Raw genomic sequence first — 16,847 nt, 5'->3', positions numbered from 1 at the left:
ATGCATGAAGTTCCTATATATTACTTTCTTTTTCACTTAAAAACATTTGATGTGAAACCTTATGATACGTATATTCAAAATGTGTCAACGGAAAGTTTCTGTTAATAGCCATGGTTTGGTGAAAATTCAGTTTCCTTTAGACTGGGCACTTTACCCCACCTTACTCTATTAGGTTTTAAAACCTGTGTCCCCTGCCGACAGATCCGCCACGTCTTCAACATAGCAGTTACCTTGAATTCAGGTACATGTTAATGTACGTCTCCAGGAACGGGATTAAGATAAAGCAGAAAGCGATATGTACCCATGTAGCCATTAGTGAATATACAGACAAAGACAATAAGCTAGTGTTGGTTTCTTGGTATCTGCGGTCCAAGGCGGTGAACTGCCCGTTCCGCGACGTGGGTCCTCGTCTCTAACTGCTTCCGTTAGCATTGCAACTTTCGACACTCATTAGCGCGAAGCTCTGCAGACCATTAACGGTATGTGGAAGGATGTTTCCGTGGTAGATAGGTTCAAGCTGATTCTAATGAGATCCGAAAAGCTGTCAGAGAGCTAAGCATCCACAAATGTTCTCAGTCTATTTTAAATTTCAAAGAGTTCATTTTTAATTTCATACGTTTATCAATATTTTTATTGTTGTAGAAGGTACTCTTTTCAGTTTTTTGTATTATAAACACACGGAAAACCTGTTAAGTCTTTTATATAAGAGGTTTAAAGAAAAATGAAAAGTAAAAATAATTTCGTCGCTATAAAGATTAAGAAGGCGAAAATTCTATGTCTACCACCAAAAGACCTCGGTTTAACGACTCGCAAGACTCTTCTAAACGTTCATGAATTTTGCTTGTAGTTTTCTGTGTTACAGGTTAGTATTCATATTCTGCCAACAGCAAATCCTTACAGGGGAAGTAACATTTATTACGATGTTGAATTCGAGTCCTGCGTTAGCCTGGATTAACATATTTTTGTAGCATTAAGTCCTTCTATCAATTTTATTCCTTTTTTTTCATTTCTGAGTTCATGTTTCAGCAAACGAATTCGGTAATCTTGGCGCTCCGGTTAAAATGCTCGTTACCTCCATTTCTGCCGATGTCCATAGCTGTCACTATCCAACTCGATCTCGTTCCCAGTCTCTAGTGACGAAGACGTTGACGGCACTCTGATCTCTGCTCCTACTTCAGTTTTGCGTCCTCCACAGTGAAACTAAAATCGGTTTGTGTCATCAGAATCTCTGTTTCTTTTTTTTTTTTTTTTTCCTTTCCTGCTTTCTCACTGCAGCCGTGTCCTTCCATGCAGGAAATCGCTTCAGTTTAATTTCAGAGAGAATGCTAAACCTGAATTCGTTTTGTAGAAGCTTCAGAATTTCGTTATAATTAATTTATCCTTAATACTAACAAAACGACAGTTTTCGGGTTTAGATAAATCACTTGTTGAAATTAATTTCCTTTCTGTTTAAAACCGCACTTAAACAACTGAAGAACTTCATTAAGAAAATTTTATTTACAGTGGGTCAAATGTATGTTGTTACAAATCTTCCAATCTAAACAATGCCTCAAAAGCCGTATCACAGACAACAGTAACTTTACGTAAACTTTGGTTTGCAGCTGTGACTTCGAAATGTAGAATGGCACAATAAGAATGCTATATAGACGGTAGACGTAATTTATTATTAAGTTTTCGCTTTATTTCACTCTTTCAGTTTGCTTAGAATAACCGCTATAGCTACCATGTTGCGTGATTCAGGGGCGTTTACAACCAGGCTTACTCTCTTGATCAAGCTGAATCGAAGCAAATCGTTATTATTATGAAGATAAGTGGAAAACGTCTATTTAAAGACCCGGACACACCGAGGAACATCTGATGACGTTGCTGTCTACAATATGGTCAGATACTAGTAAGTAGACATGCAACCAGTAAACCCCGATTCTGTAAAGAATCTGACTCCAATGTATAAAACATCTTCAGACATCTGATTACTTTAAAAAACAATGTCTTAAATATTAGCCGTTAATTTTGTTTGAAAACGCTAAGTGCTCTCATTATCAAACACTGTGTAAGTAAAGTCCGGACGATTCGCACTCCGTTTTAAGCAAAAGCTAGCTTTTAACGCTTCATAATGTTTATGACGTCATATTTCCTTAACTATATGTTGTAGAATCTTGCAGGTACATTCAGTGATGTGTATGGATAGTGTCAGCAAAATATAATGCTAATAGATTTAATGCTAAAGAAGGAAAAAACTATAAAGTCGTGCCTGATGGCAAAGTTTTACTGCATGAACATCGAAAAGGTAGTGAACGATATACTACTTCCCTTTCATAATTTTGTGGTTGGCGTTGGCGATAGAAAGTTTGGAAAAGGTTTGAAATTGTGTATAAAGTTTGCTGGAAGTCATTTGTAAGTGATCTCATTCGCAAATACTGGATGAATAAAAGTCTGCGTGTTTGCGCGCTGTGGACTACGTTCCCTCAAGACATGTATGCGGTTTCTAACTGTAACACTTGTCTTAAAACCTTTAACATAAGATTATACCTCTTAATGAATAGATTAGGACAGCATTTTAAATTCGGTCAATAATTATACGAAATACTGAAAATAGAATTTTTGTTGCCCGTGCATCCCGTTAGATAGGCAACCAGAAACTGGCATTGTACTCCACGCACAGCAAGCAGGATTAGTCGATTACTAAAATGAATCCCAGTAAAACAAGTCACTATCAGCACCAATCTGTGACAGAATTGGAGAGTCCTCCTCTTTTTCTGAGAAGGTTTCAAGAGAACGGCAGTCATTCTGGAAACTGCATCAAGAGAGCCTAGAAGCGGTTGAGAACTGATACTAACTTATTACCTCTAGCATTGTGTTTTCGAGAAATAGAAAATGAATTCGTTATCTCAGTTGTGTTGCACTTAAAATTCAATATTAGTATAATCTGTTAGATTTGTTCGTAACCAACTGTGAAAGGAGTAGGCGGAAATTCCCTAGCTACTAAGAAAAGGAAAAAAAAAGATGCATCGGCCGGGAATCGAACCCGGGCCGCCCGCGTGGCAGGCGAGCATTCTACCACTGAACCACCGATGCTTCATGGAAAGATAACTCCTTAGATAAAATGATGTAAAGCTACGTCTCTTGTGTAGGCGTTGCGCTGAGTCATACTCGACGAGACGGGCGCAGCTTTCTCTGCGCCAACCGTATTGCTGGCGGGGCTTTTAAGATTTTTTTTTTTTTTTTTGTCAAAACTCACCTTCTGTTAACGCACATGAAGTGTGAAAATGACCATTTATTTTGCAAGTAACGTTGTCAATGTTATGTCTGCAAAGAACCATCAAACTACACAGCCAAACCATTGACGTGGGACCAATACCGATAGGAACGCAGGTCGGTATACATAGCTGCACTTCACAGGATTTTCTTTTGTACCATCACTATCGTCTTGCAAAAGTCCGTGCTAAGGAATGTCCCATAATACCAAGGGGAAGATAAATGAAAGTCGCTCCTCGTCGACTACCAACCAGGAAGAAAACAAAAGAGACTGCCTCGTTACAACATGCTCTATGGCGCTATTCGCTGCGGGATTAACAATGCACGTTTTCTCGTAACAGCGAGGTCGCTGTTAATAGTTCAGTCCTAACAAAAAGAATTCGTATTTCAACTTCTCCTGTCATGGATAATAGCAGCTGCGAGGAGGGTCATTGAACGCGATCCCGAGAAAATTTGAGAAATGCTGTTGGTATTTAGAGTTCAGGACCATCGCACAGTGTCGTTCGGTTTAAGTACCGCAAAATATCGAGAACTGTCTTCCCACAGTCACCGAACAAATAGTGGATGGTGCGGTCGCGTATTCGTGTCACAGAATTCGTTTTAGCTCTCGAAAATTACACTTCATTCGGAAAGAGGAGCGACTATGCAGTTATCAGGTCGGAGTCACGAGTATGAAGAAAGTCAACATCTGGCGCACCAAATATCAAAAAGTCCTCGCTGATCCGCAGACAAGGCGGTGATCATCTGTATCCGACACTCCATAGGTGACACATAATGGAGAGTCCGCGAGGTGAATTTGCTGCAGGCGAGACCCGCTAGCCGACTGAATTCCGTATCAAGAGTGGCGGTGCTCAACATCTGCCTCACCGAACGTCACTGTACACTGAGACGTCAAACATCATGGGATACATCCCAATATCGTGTCAGACCTCCTTTTGCCTGGCGTAGTGCAAAAACTCGGTGTGACTTGGACTCAACAAGTCGTTGGAAGTCCCCTAAATATATAGTGAGCCATGCTTTCTCTGTAGCTGCCCGTAATTGCGAAAGAGTTGCGCTCCAGGATTTTGTGTACGAACTTTACCTCTCGATTGTGTTCCCTAACGTCCGATGGGATTCATATAGGGCCATCTGGGTGGCCGTATCATTCCTCGAGTTGTTCAGAATTCCCTTCAAAAGAATCGCAAACAAATGTGGCCTAGTGACATGGAGCATTGTCATCCGTAAAAATTCCATCGATATTTGGGAACATGAAGTGATGCAAATGCTCTGCAAGTAGTGGAACATAACCATTTCCAGGTAGTGGTCAGTTCAGGTAAACCAGAGGACCCAGTCCATTCCACAGCCCACACCATTATGGAGACACCATCACCCTGCACAGTGCCTTGTTGACAAATTGGGTCCACGGCTTCGTAGGGTCTGCGGCACACTCGAACCCTGACATCTGCTCTAACCAACTGAAATCGTGACTCATTTGACACCGTGTTACAGTTGTCCAACTGGTATGGTCACGACACCACTAGCGGCGCTGCAGGCTTATGTCGCCCTGTTGACAAAGGCACTCGCGTCGGTCGTCTGTTGCCATAGCCCATTAACGCCAAATTTCGCCGCACTGTCCTAACAGATACGTTCGTCGTACATCCCTCATTGACTTATGCGCTTGTTTCGCGCATGGTGCTTGTCTCTTAGCACTGAAAACTCTACGCAAAACGCAGCTGCTCTTGATCGTTAAGTGAAGGCCGTCGGCCTGTGCGTTTCCCAAGGGGAGATATAATGCCTGAAACGTGGTATTCTCGGCACTCTCTTGATACTGTGGACCTCGAAGTTCTGAATTCCCAAACGATTTCCGAAATGAAATATGCCATGCATGTAGCCCCAACTGCCATTCCTCGTTCAAAGTCTGTTAATTCCCATCGTGCGACCATAGTCACCTGGGAAACCTTTTCACATGAATTACCACAGTACTAATGACAGCTTGGCCAATACACTAACACCGCCTGTATGTTTGCATATCGCAACTCCACGACTTTTGGTACCAGGATCATACACAATTTTTGAAATGATGCAGCAGAATTATCACAATTTTTTGTACTACTTTAGAAAAGTTCAACTTTTTCTTCGCTCGCAACGTGGAACATGCGTGGAACAGGTACATGCTGGCGCACAGTCGTAAAGTTTTTCTTTTGTATGCTAGTGGCCAAGATACCGAGAGAATCTTTGACCAGTATGCTCTACATCCAGTTCACACAGAGATCTTAACTCTCTTCAATAAGCTTCCTTCCTACTAATTCGCAGAGCGTTAATAATCCATTGTGTTTAACACCAGAGCATAAAATTCCGTGAAACGCCTTTCTTCTGTCACGTGTATTAATGAACATAAAACTCAGTCTCAGTTCAATTCGCTCACTACCGCAATAGAAATGTACTCGCTCTCAAAATACCTTAATACAGGATGCCATAAGAATATACGCTTTTGAATCACCTGTTAAAAGAACTGCAGCAAGGTGACGTTTGTTAGTGCGTGTGGTTTCATACACTCAAAAATATGTGCATCCCTATCCGAAAATGGGAACCACCCAGCGTTTCCATTTAACTTTGACATTTCTAACTTCGTATTTCACATTTTCACAATCTCTTAAAAATTTTACGCAATCCTACAAACAAATTCATTGATTTTGACAACATTGTAATTTTTTCTAACAAAAGGTATTTATGGGTCCTAAAACAACAGAAAGTGTTCTGACACTGCGGATTGCATCACATTCCAGAACTTAGGATTTGTGCTTCGCATCAGATCTCTTCCATTAATGACGTGTTTTTCTGTGTTGGCAGGACTGCTGGCGAACTACGCCCTCAAGACGTATTCCTGCCGGCAGGTGGCACTCACTGGCGCCGCACTCTTCTTCGTCGGCAACCTCCTCACTGTTTTCGCCAACAGCGTCTTCTACATGATCATCACCTTTGCCATACTGCCAGGTAAATACAAACAACTCTCTGGGTGCTGCACATAAATACGAAATTTATCCTTTTGAACAGTACTGTGTTTCTAGCCGCTGAACATCTTTGGCAAAAGTTTTCACAAACGCTGATACTGGCAACGTTCAGATACGAGCCGATTACATGTATTTCTCGTAGATTTTGTCTATCATATCACTAATTTTGATCCCCCCTTATAAGAAGGGATCAGAAGATCAAAACAAACTGCAAAACGATTTAGAAAAGACATCTTTATGGTGCAGAAATTCGCAATTGATCCTAAACAATGAAAAATGGTATCGTTTAAACTTCGGTTACACAGTACATCAGTGAAATCTAAAGGCCGTAAATTCAACTAAATACCTGGGAATTACAATTACGAACAACTTAAATTGGAAAGAACAGATAGAAAATGTTGAGGGAAGGCAAACCAAAGGCTTCGTTTTATTGGCAAAACACTTAGAAAATGTAAGAGACCTACTAAAGAGACTGCTTACCCTACGCATTTCCGTCCTCCTTTGGAGTACTGCTGCGCAATCTGCGATCCTTACCAGGTAGGATTAACGAAGTACATGGAGAAAGTTCAAAGAAGATAGGCACGTTTTTTACGATCCCGAAATAGAGGAGAGAGTGTCCCGGACATGATATAGGATTTGGGATCTTGACTCAAGATGGTATACTCAGTGATAAAAAAGCAGTAGGCTTTTACCAGAAATATTGACCCTTAGGCAATGTGTCTAATAGTATATTTTAAATACGACAGTATGCCATCTTAGGCACTGTATAATATTAAAACACTTGATAAAGGCAACTTAAAGCCGAAATCATGATCGTGTATATGTACATTGCAAATAAAAAAACTGTGTAATGGCGGAACTGACTTTAAAGAAACATTGGAATCAGTAGGTCTAGAGATGTTTAGGAGTATTAAAATCTTGCGTACAGATGTATGACACAAGTGACACCCATTCACCGAACAACGTTCGAAGTCCGTGAGTTCCGCGGAGCTCCCCATTCTGCTCTCTGAGGATGTCTAATGACTACTGAGGTCGCTGATATGGAGTACCTGGCAGTAGGTGGCAGCACAATGTACCTAATATGAAGAACCTATGTTTTTGGGGTGTCCGGATACTTTTGAACACATAGTGTACATACATACTCCGCAAGCCACCGTATGGAGGAAGAAACAACTGTGTATATACAGCACCTCCGTATTAGCTCCAATTTCTCGTATCTTATCCTCGTAATCGTTATGCATAATGTCCGTTGGCGGCAGTAGAATCGTTCTGCAGTCAGCTTCAAATGCCGGTTCTGTAAATTTTCTCAGTAGAGTTCCTCGAAAAGAGCGTCACCTTCCCTCCAGGGATTTGTATTTGAGTTCCCGAGGCATCTCCGTAATACTTGCGTGTTTCTCTTCTACCTGTAACAAGTCTAACAGCCCGTCATCGATAAAGAAATTATTATTAAGCACTTGACAAGCTGCTTGCTGCTACCCAGCAAGGGGCAAATAGCGATCCCCTGTATCATGTGCTGACCTAGACACACCGAACGTGGCAGTGCCTCTGCCCTTGCTCGCGGTTTCAAACGACCTTGTGGCATATAGTGGATGTGACTGCTCTCTCTCTGCGGTAATAATCTCCAAAGTCGATGCTCAGAGCTCTGCCATGTGGCAAGAGCACGTACCCGTGTGATGAACACGCAACACCTCTGTATAACACCGGAGAAAATATGTGGTTCCTGTTACTACGTCGGGGAATAAAGTTGTGAGTTTATGGCGTTGTTAACCCTGACAATAGCACAATCTGACGTCGGCGTACAAATAGGAGACCGAGGTTGTGAGCAGTATTTAATAATTGTTTATATTCTCTGTTACTGGGATATTCGAAACACTTTTCTGTTGCTTCTGAAAAGCATCCTGTAAACATATCAACGTTTACTAGAAAACCTGATAGCCAACAGAAAAGGCTTTGATTTTGTACAAAAAAAAACAGAAAAAAATACGTCTGATATCGGATGATGCTGGAGTAAGATTTTCATAAAATACGGTAATAGGAAAGGTAAGAAGCCATAACTGTAGATTCAAGCGTCTATATTACAAACCCTTTGGCGTTTGACAGTTATGCAGATTGGCCTTACAAAATATTTGTGGATGAGATAAAGTGATGCTGCAGTTTGACTCAAATTAGGATTCAGTAACCCAAATAAATTACGAGTTTCCGGTTGAACCATATAATAAACTGCAGAAAACATTACCTGCGTGACCTCCACATCGTATCTGACAAATGAGTATATTTTGTCTAAAGAATTTTGAGGAATGTCGTTTGCCTTGAGATTGTAACAGAAAACCTTGAAGCTGTGTAATTCCCACGCAACACTGTGACGTATCAAAACTTAATGCATTCTTCTCGAAATAAGGTTGTAACCGTAAAACAGAGCACTTAGGACGAACATTGTACAGATGTCTAATTAAGATCTTTGGATCAACAATGATCATAACATAGAAAGCTATGGTGAATTCAAAGATATGAACCAGAAATCACCCACGTATGTTTGCTAAGTAAATTTTAAAATTTGGCCTAGACAATGAGGTATGAGTGAGAGAGCACATCAGATAACTTTAAACCCGTGTGATTTGGCTCCGAAAATTACAAACACTAAACAGGTTGAAGAAGAAATGTTTTATTATGCAAATAAATTCAGTACTTCAATTAATTGTGAATTACACGTAAAATTCGGGGCTTGTGGACAACAGAATAAAGCCAGCATCTAAATATCGGCAAGAATGCGACAGCGTGCGTTACCAACAACGTCAATAACGCCACGTGTAAAACGAGATTTTTTCGGGGCTCTACCTCGGGTTCTATTGATTGCAGAAAAAGGCAGGGTCAAGTGTTTTCGATAGCCCTAGGGCTAGGAGCAATTTTGATACCAAGAAGAAGGATCGGCTCATCGTAATTAAATCTACAGCGCATGTTCGACTTATACACTGCCTCCAGCTCAGGCAAATGGAGCAGAACGGTTGTATCTTTTTGCATTTGATGTGGTCTACGGTACGCACTAAAAGGCTAATACAGGCACTACCTAGTTCATAAGAGGTTCCTGAGAAAATCCGGAAATAGAGTTTTTCTCCATTTCTTCGTCGACAGCAGCGGTTTATCTAAATAACTAACACATAACGTTGCCCAAATTTCAACATATGTTCTCTAGGTATTTACCGAGTATTGGCATCTCCCCATTTCAAAAATCTTTATCTGTTATCGAGAAACACACCAAAACTACGATGTTTGGATACCAAATCCGAACCACTGACTCCAAGAAGGTTACACACAGTAAACGCCTGTAATTTTTACTATATATTCCTAAGACCCGGATCTCGAACTGTTTCGAAATTTTTTTGATATTTTTATGCTTTTTTGAGATACAGAGGTTCAAATTTAGCCTATTTGTACACAAAAAATACCCACGTAACATCCTATGCGAGGCGAAAAAAATAGCATAATACTGAGAAGTACGCTGTAAAATGTCTCTTTTATCATCAGAAGCGTTTTGGGTAGCCTGTGTTGCAGTACTGAAGAACATGCAAAATTTTTGTGCACATAAAATCCGGTCTGAGGTGGAAAATTAGTTTTGCGTTTATCAGTTTCTCACAAGCAGACTGTCAGCATAGTACTGGCGCATGAAGTTACTTGCATGCAGTAATATAACAGGGAAAATGCTAATATTGCAGTACAAAAAAGGCTACTTACTGACTCAAAAGTGGGGTACCAGCTGCCTCACTCTATCTTTTCAGCACTGTCAAAAATTTTCCCAAACATTTTGGCATGTGAGCATATTTGCGCATTTTTATGTTGAGAGAGAAAGAGACAATGGCAGTGCAGTAGGAAACCGATGGAAAAGTGACAAATACTGGAAGAATGTAGACGGTGGCTGTGGTATAGAAAGAGCGAAGAAGATAATGACAGTGTGAGAGAAAGAGAGAGACTCGGTGTCTGGAGAACATAATTAACGGTGACAGAATCGTGTTAGAAAAAAAGTGAAGGAGACAGTGCCAGTGGGAGAGGAATAAAAAGAAGGAGAAAGTGGAAGTGAGTGAGAGCCAGTGATTATGAGAGACATAATCTGTGACAGTGACAACGAGGAAGAGAGACAGTGACAGTGAGAAGAGACCGCAGCAGTGTGAAGGAATGAATAAGGTGGTGGCAGTTGGACAGGGCAAAAGAGAGAGAGAGAGAGTGAGTGAGAGTCAGGAGTCAGTAGAAGGAATTCGTGGCTATGAGATAGCAAACACTGACAGTCAGAGAGACAAAGAAGATAATGACAATGAGTTGAGCTGAATGAATAAGTGAGAAAGGGCAACTGAGGTGGATGAGTATTAGCTACTTACAGTGGTGGATTAGTGAGTGTGAGCGAGACACAGTTAAAGGAGCTTGTGCGAGTGAGAGATGAGTCGCGTGTTAAAAAGAGCGCGAAAATGTTCGCGTGTTAAAATTTTTAGGATGATTATTAAAGGTGCTGAGGAAAGTAGACTGAGGTAGCTGGTATCCCACTTTTCAGGCAGAGGCTTTTAAACAGGAACATCTTCGCCTTTCTTCCGCTGGTACGAATATTACGAGAACTGTTGTAGCGTCATGGCATTTATTCTCCTGGAACGCTAATAAATCTTTATAGCTTTCTAGCAATGCACAAATCCCTTTTAATAAATATCATCTAGTAACGGATTGTCTCTCTACATCTTTAAGTTATAGCTTTTCTTCGTTATTGTCTTGGTAACAAAACATACATGTAGTATAATCATGACATGACTCGTCATTTCCTCCGTCATCGTGGTTGGTATGCGAGATGATGGCAGTTCCATTCCCAATCCGGCCATACTGATTTAGGTTTCCCGTTGTTTCTCTAAATTGCTTACTTCTGAAGTTTACGAATAAATACTTTTGGAAAAGTTATTTTTTCCTGCTCGTGACTGAAACTGTTGGACCAAACAATCCAAGTTTCTGTACCTTCTTTTGACTCAAAAGTCTCTGACTTCAGGCAGCTAGGAATGAACAGTTGACATGATCTTTAGGACTTAACTGAGTAGCTAGAATCAGTCATTATTCGAAAAGGTTGTTGGACCTTGGCGATAGTGTACCTAACAATACATGATGTTTCCTGGTCGGTATTTCAATCCAGGGACCGATTTTATAATCAGATGAAGCAATGCGCGATAGAGTCGGCCAAAATTTTGTTTCCGGCGTTTTCTATGGTTTTCGTCGTTGTGAGACATGGTACTGTATTTTGTACCGAATTTGTATAGACGTACTAGGACCAAAGAAAAAAAAAGCGACACACTTAGAAAGATTATGGGAATGGGACGGAAATCGGTAGATGTGATGAGCATATACAGACAAACAAACTATTACAATTTCAAAAAATTGGATGATGTATTCAAGAGAATGACTAAACAAATTGAGAATTTCAGTAGCGCGTTGGTCCTCATGTACCACTTATGAAAGGAGTTATACGGCTTGGCATTCATTGATAGAGATGTGGATGTCCTCCTTAGGGATATCGTGCTAATTTTGTCAAATTGGCACGTTATCTCGTCAGAATCTCGAGCTCGTTGGAGGGCCCTGCCCAAAACGCACCAAACGTTCTCAACTACAGAGAGATCCGGTGACCTTGGTGTCCAAGGTAGGGTTTGGCAAGCACGGAGACAAGCAGTGGAACCTCTCGCCGGTCCTGTCTTAAGTGCTCTACCAACTGAGCTACCCAAGCACGACTCACGCCCCGTCCTCACAGCTTCACTTCTGCCAGCGAAAGCCAAAGGCCCTGAGTTCGGGTCTAGGTCCGGCACATAGTCTTAACCTGCCAGGAAGTTTCAACGTGGATACAGTTGTACTGATATAATACTCCAAGACTTCCATAAAGCACTGAAGGCCAGAGTTATAATTTCCTTAACAACACCACAGTAACTGCCTTGTCTCTCTCTTGCCACACGAAGTTACCTGTTTGCTCCGTAATGACTTCCAGTGTAACTCTAAGTTACGAACTGAAAAGAAAGGAAAAAGAAAAATCATAGCGTGTCAGTTACCTCGTAGCTTTTCGGCCGATTCGCAGCCGACTGACCTTACGGGGCGGATTTTCTAATCTAAGAGAAGTTAATATTAACTCGTTCTCTACTGAAACAAGAAATACTTTTTTCCTTGATTCTGATCTACGTTTCCATTTATAACAGCATTACGGATTACACCAGTGTTTTCGTATGAGCAGTGCTTGCAGCAACATGAATCGTGCTTGGATCTACATGCCTCATTTTGTGTAAACAGTCTTGGCGCGTTGCCTAGCACACTGCTGTGTGGAAGCGATAATAACGAACAAATTACGTTCGTAAGTCGTCTGAAGTTATATATCAGCAAGTTCGCGAAATTAGGTTTGAGACACGGTATAGATACTTTAATTTTCCCTGTGTATTTGCGGGCAAAGTTCCAAAATTCGGATTTACTAGAAATTCCAGCGCATACAAGACATTTTCATAGTAATACCTTTGAAAACAGTCCCCTTTAATTTTCCATCAACAGGTACAACGTCTTCAACAAATGTAGGAACTCTGTTTTTTATTGCGAGTATGATAAATTATACAAATGTGACGACTATTTTTATGCCACCCCAGAAGTTGTCAGGTTCTTTCCTTCGTCTATAGCTCGAGTTATTTGTTGTTATGATCATGTTACGTGTCGATAAAATTTGATAAAAAATTGTGGTGTACACTTACAACCATGCCCCAGGCCAAAGTACCATAAGAACCAACTGAACAGTCAACCAATTTCACATTGGTATAGAAAATTTGTGGGTGCCATCGTAACTCGAGGTTTGTCCAGAAAGTAGGTTCCGATAGGTCGCGAAATGGAAACCACAGTGAAAACCAGACACATTTTATTTCCAACAGTTAGGTACCCCTTCCACCTATTTCACTACATAGTCGCCGCTCCAACTTGGAGTTCTGTCGTAGTGTTGTTTCAACTTTCCAATACCCTCTTCATTGAAAGCAGCCGCGTGTACTTTCGGCCAGTTGTCTGCACTGGTCTGCTTCAAAATGGTTTAAATGGCTCTGAGCACTATGGGACTTAACTTCTAAGGTCATCAGTCCCCTAGAACTTAGAACTACTTAAACCTAACTAACCTAAGGACATCACACACATCCATGCCCGAGGCAGGATTCGAAACTGCGACCGAAGCGGTCGCGCGGTTCCAGACTGTAGCGCCTTTAACCGCTTGGCCACCCCGGCCGGCACTGATCTGCAGCTCATTGTCTGTGGAAAAATTTTGTCTTCATAGCCAGCGGTTTTTGTGAGCACAGATGAGACTCAGGGGGAGCCAATCACGGACTGTATTGTGGGTGATCAAACACTTCTCATCGGAAACGCTGCAGGAGCTTCTTGATTGCCCCTGCAGTGTGCGGCCGAGAATTGGCATGAAGAAGGAACTGCTCGACAGTTGTGTCATGTGGGCTGCCTGACAAAGGCGAAATCTCTAACCAGGCCCTCGTACTTGGCGGGAGACGCTATTCAAAAATGGTTCAAATGGCTCTAAGCACTATGGGACTTACGAGACACTGCCCAACACATCTATGCAAAGCTTTACCGGATTTTCCCAGTGGTTTCCATTTAACGACGAGCGGAACGTACTTTCTGCACAACCCTCGTATTCACGAAGGAGTACGGGTGACATATTACGAATGAAGAAGATGCAGAGACATATCCATAAGAATTTAATATCTAGTGACTTCAAAATTAACCAGCTCCAGAAAAAGGAAAGTTGTAGAAACTCTATTACAAGACAAAGAAAAGCCCTTCGAGATTTGTTATTAGTGTACATCTACGTGTAGAAGGTGAAATCGAATGTTCATTGATAAAATTAAAATTAGACTAACCAGATTTTCTGCAGAATATATGTACTTGATCGCTGAGGATTTATAACTCACATTTACAGCTATGTACAGGCAAAAACGTACGCTTGTATTACAAAAAATATGTCTCAACTACGCTGGATAACTTGCGCCATTTGAAGGTAGCATTGTAATATTAACGTACAGTAAAGGTATGCTTGTAATTTCTTTCTTGAAGACTTCATAGCAGCATAGACTTTTATAAACCTATTTCTCCTTGTTAAGACAAAGACATCCTAGAATTTTCTCCTATGTTTCTCTCATTCATAACTTTTTATCGAACTTCAAGTGTAAAATAAAAACTCATTATGAATGTTTCATTGCAAATGCAATATTAAAATAAAATCAGACATCAAGAGAACCTGTGGATAGAACAACGAGGTCAAAACATAAGTATTTGGGAATCCAAGCTTATTGGATAAGATACCAGTCCGTCTCTCAACAAAAAATTGGCAGGTGCGAGTAAGAAAGATATCGGCCCCTGAGATTCCAAGACTTTCAAGAATGTTTTAATTTAAAGTTTGAAGTCGGATAACAAACTACAAACAAAATAGTTTTTTGGTGTGCTACAGTTAAAAATTAACAATTTCTTTTTTTCCCCTTTACCTGCACAGTGAAACCTTGCTTTTCGCCAAATTTCATGATTCTACAGCAACTGTAAGTATCGTATATGTTTTAATGAGTAAGTTTGCATTAAAATATTTGACATAAATGGCACCGACTTAGAAGCCTCAATTATTTACGCCACCAAAGTGCCGTAGACCTTAGTATGTGACATAAATTTCACTTGATACATCTACTCGTTCCTGGAAAAAAGAGTTTTTAACAGTCGGGCAGATAAAAAGACGGAATACAAAATGCTCCTGTAAAGGTTCTTTGCAGCACTGTAGATGGTGCGGGACCGATTGCAGGTGGTCACGAGATCACCACTGACGTAAACCATCGCAATAAAATAGTGTAAATGTGCCAGTCTGTTAGATGGAATCGGCGCAGTAACATTAACATGCAGACATGAGAGAAAAGCAGAAAGGAATTATCGTGTTTTGACGTGCATATGGAGGAAGTTGTCTGATTTGTTGGTGTATTAAGGCGGACAGCCCAAGCTGTCTACAAGGAATGATACACTTCTCGCAGACAAGTAACATGGTATAAGAACAGTGGTCATAAAAGGAGCCTAACCGACAGCGACTGGAGACGAGTTAATGTCAACTGAATGCAGACCGACAGTAACTTCTGCTCTCAGTGAGTGCGGTTTGATGTCAACCAGTTTCCAAGCGAACAATGTGGACTGAAATGCATGCAGTGGACGTTTCGAGCTACTTTGCAGCAGCAAATAACGCCGCGCGTCTTCAGTGGCCAAATAATGCAGAAACTGGAGAGGAGGGGTCTGGAGGCGTGTAGTGCAATCCGACAAATTGAGGTTTTGTGTTTTTTCAAACGAACCAAGGTGCGGGTGCACCGATAGCCAAACGAGGCATCTAACACGCGCTGTGGGGAGGGTATAGTTCAGGCTGGTGTTAGGGTTGTTTTTCTTAAGACTGTTTGGGCCCACTCAATCAGATTACTGTGTACATGAACTAGGTCGTTTTTTTCAACATCCACATTGAGCAACTGTTGCCTTTTCTTCTAGATAAGCGTACAGAGTATGCTGTGGACACTCCCATCTTCCAAGATAACAAAATCTGTATGCACAGGGCTGTACATATACATTGCTCGTTTGATTAATACTCTGGCGGCCTATTGCAACTTGATTGGTCTGCTAAATCACACTGTCATAATCCCAAATGAAATGTGTAGGAATCCTTTGAATAACGGATGAAGTGTCTCAATATCATTGCTGTTTGGTAGCTCTCTGTATGTAATCTGTTATGCATATAAAACAGTGTGTGTGTGTGTGTGTGTGTGTGTGTGTGTGTGTGTGTGTGTGTGTGTGTGTGCATGCCCTTGACCGATTTCAGACAAATCCAGCGAAGAAACAGCATGCATTGTATCAGCTTTGTGGGCTTTATAACCTCCTAGCTCCAATAGGAGCAGAGTAAGCCTGCAGGCTGGCCTACACAACAGCTGTGTTGTGTTGAAGTAGTATCAGCCTTACTTTATGGAGTTGCTTGGCAGAGCAACCTACAAGTCAGGGGTGAGAAATAGTTTTCAAGCTGTTGATATGCAGGCTGCCGCCAGCCGTTGAGGCCGAGCGGTTCTAGGCGCTTCAGTCTGGAACCACGCGACCGCTACAGTCGCAGGTTCGAATCCTGCCTTGGGCATGGATGTGTGTGATGGCCTTAGTTTAGTTAGATTGAAGTAGTTCTAAGTTCTAGGGGACTGATGACCTCAGATGTTAAGTCCCATAGTGCTCAGAGCCATTTGAACTTTTTTTTTTTTTTTTTTTTTTTTTTTTTTTTTTTTTTTTTTTTTTTTTCAGGCAGGCTGCCCTTTGTGTGAACGGGCAGGATGGGTGAAGGTTGAGTGGCACAGAGAGGGGACAAGAGAGGATGGACAGAGAGGAGGCAGTTTAGGGAACAGAGAGCGATGGAGGAGATGGATGGGGAGAGAAGGAGGTGGTGCTTGACAGGAAGAGGGGGAATGAGATAGGGCAGAGGGAGAGGGAGAAGCAGATGGAGTAGGAGAGGGGGAGTAGGAGATGGATAGGGAGAGTGTGACAGTAGGAGGTAAATGGGGAGAGAGAGTAGTAGGA

At 41.4% G+C, this 16,847-nt stretch overlaps 1 protein-coding gene and 1 non-coding gene across 2 annotated transcripts in view; one reads left to right on the top strand and one right to left on the bottom strand.

The window, feature by feature from the left end:
* The window catches only part of LOC126475430 (uncharacterized), a 122,924-nt gene that overhangs the window by 84,004 nt on the left and 22,073 nt on the right, over positions 1–16,847 (top strand). Inside the window, exon 4 of the mRNA XM_050103280.1 lies at positions 6,085–6,228. Within this exon, the coding sequence (XP_049959237.1) occupies positions 6,085–6,228 (144 nt within the window). The remainder of the gene's footprint in view (positions 1–6,084; positions 6,229–16,847) is intronic.
* Trnag-gcc (transfer RNA glycine (anticodon GCC)) lies at positions 3,005–3,075 on the bottom strand. Its single transcript has one exon. It is a non-coding gene; the product is annotated as a tRNA-Gly (tRNA).

The sequence above is a fragment of the Schistocerca serialis genome, chromosome 4 (assembly GCF_023864345.2).
Source record: "Schistocerca serialis cubense isolate TAMUIC-IGC-003099 chromosome 4, iqSchSeri2.2, whole genome shotgun sequence".
Lineage (NCBI taxonomy): Eukaryota > Metazoa > Arthropoda > Insecta > Orthoptera > Acrididae > Schistocerca > Schistocerca serialis.
Note: the sequence above shows the minus strand (reverse complement) of the source record. Positions and strands in the feature narration are given on the sequence as shown.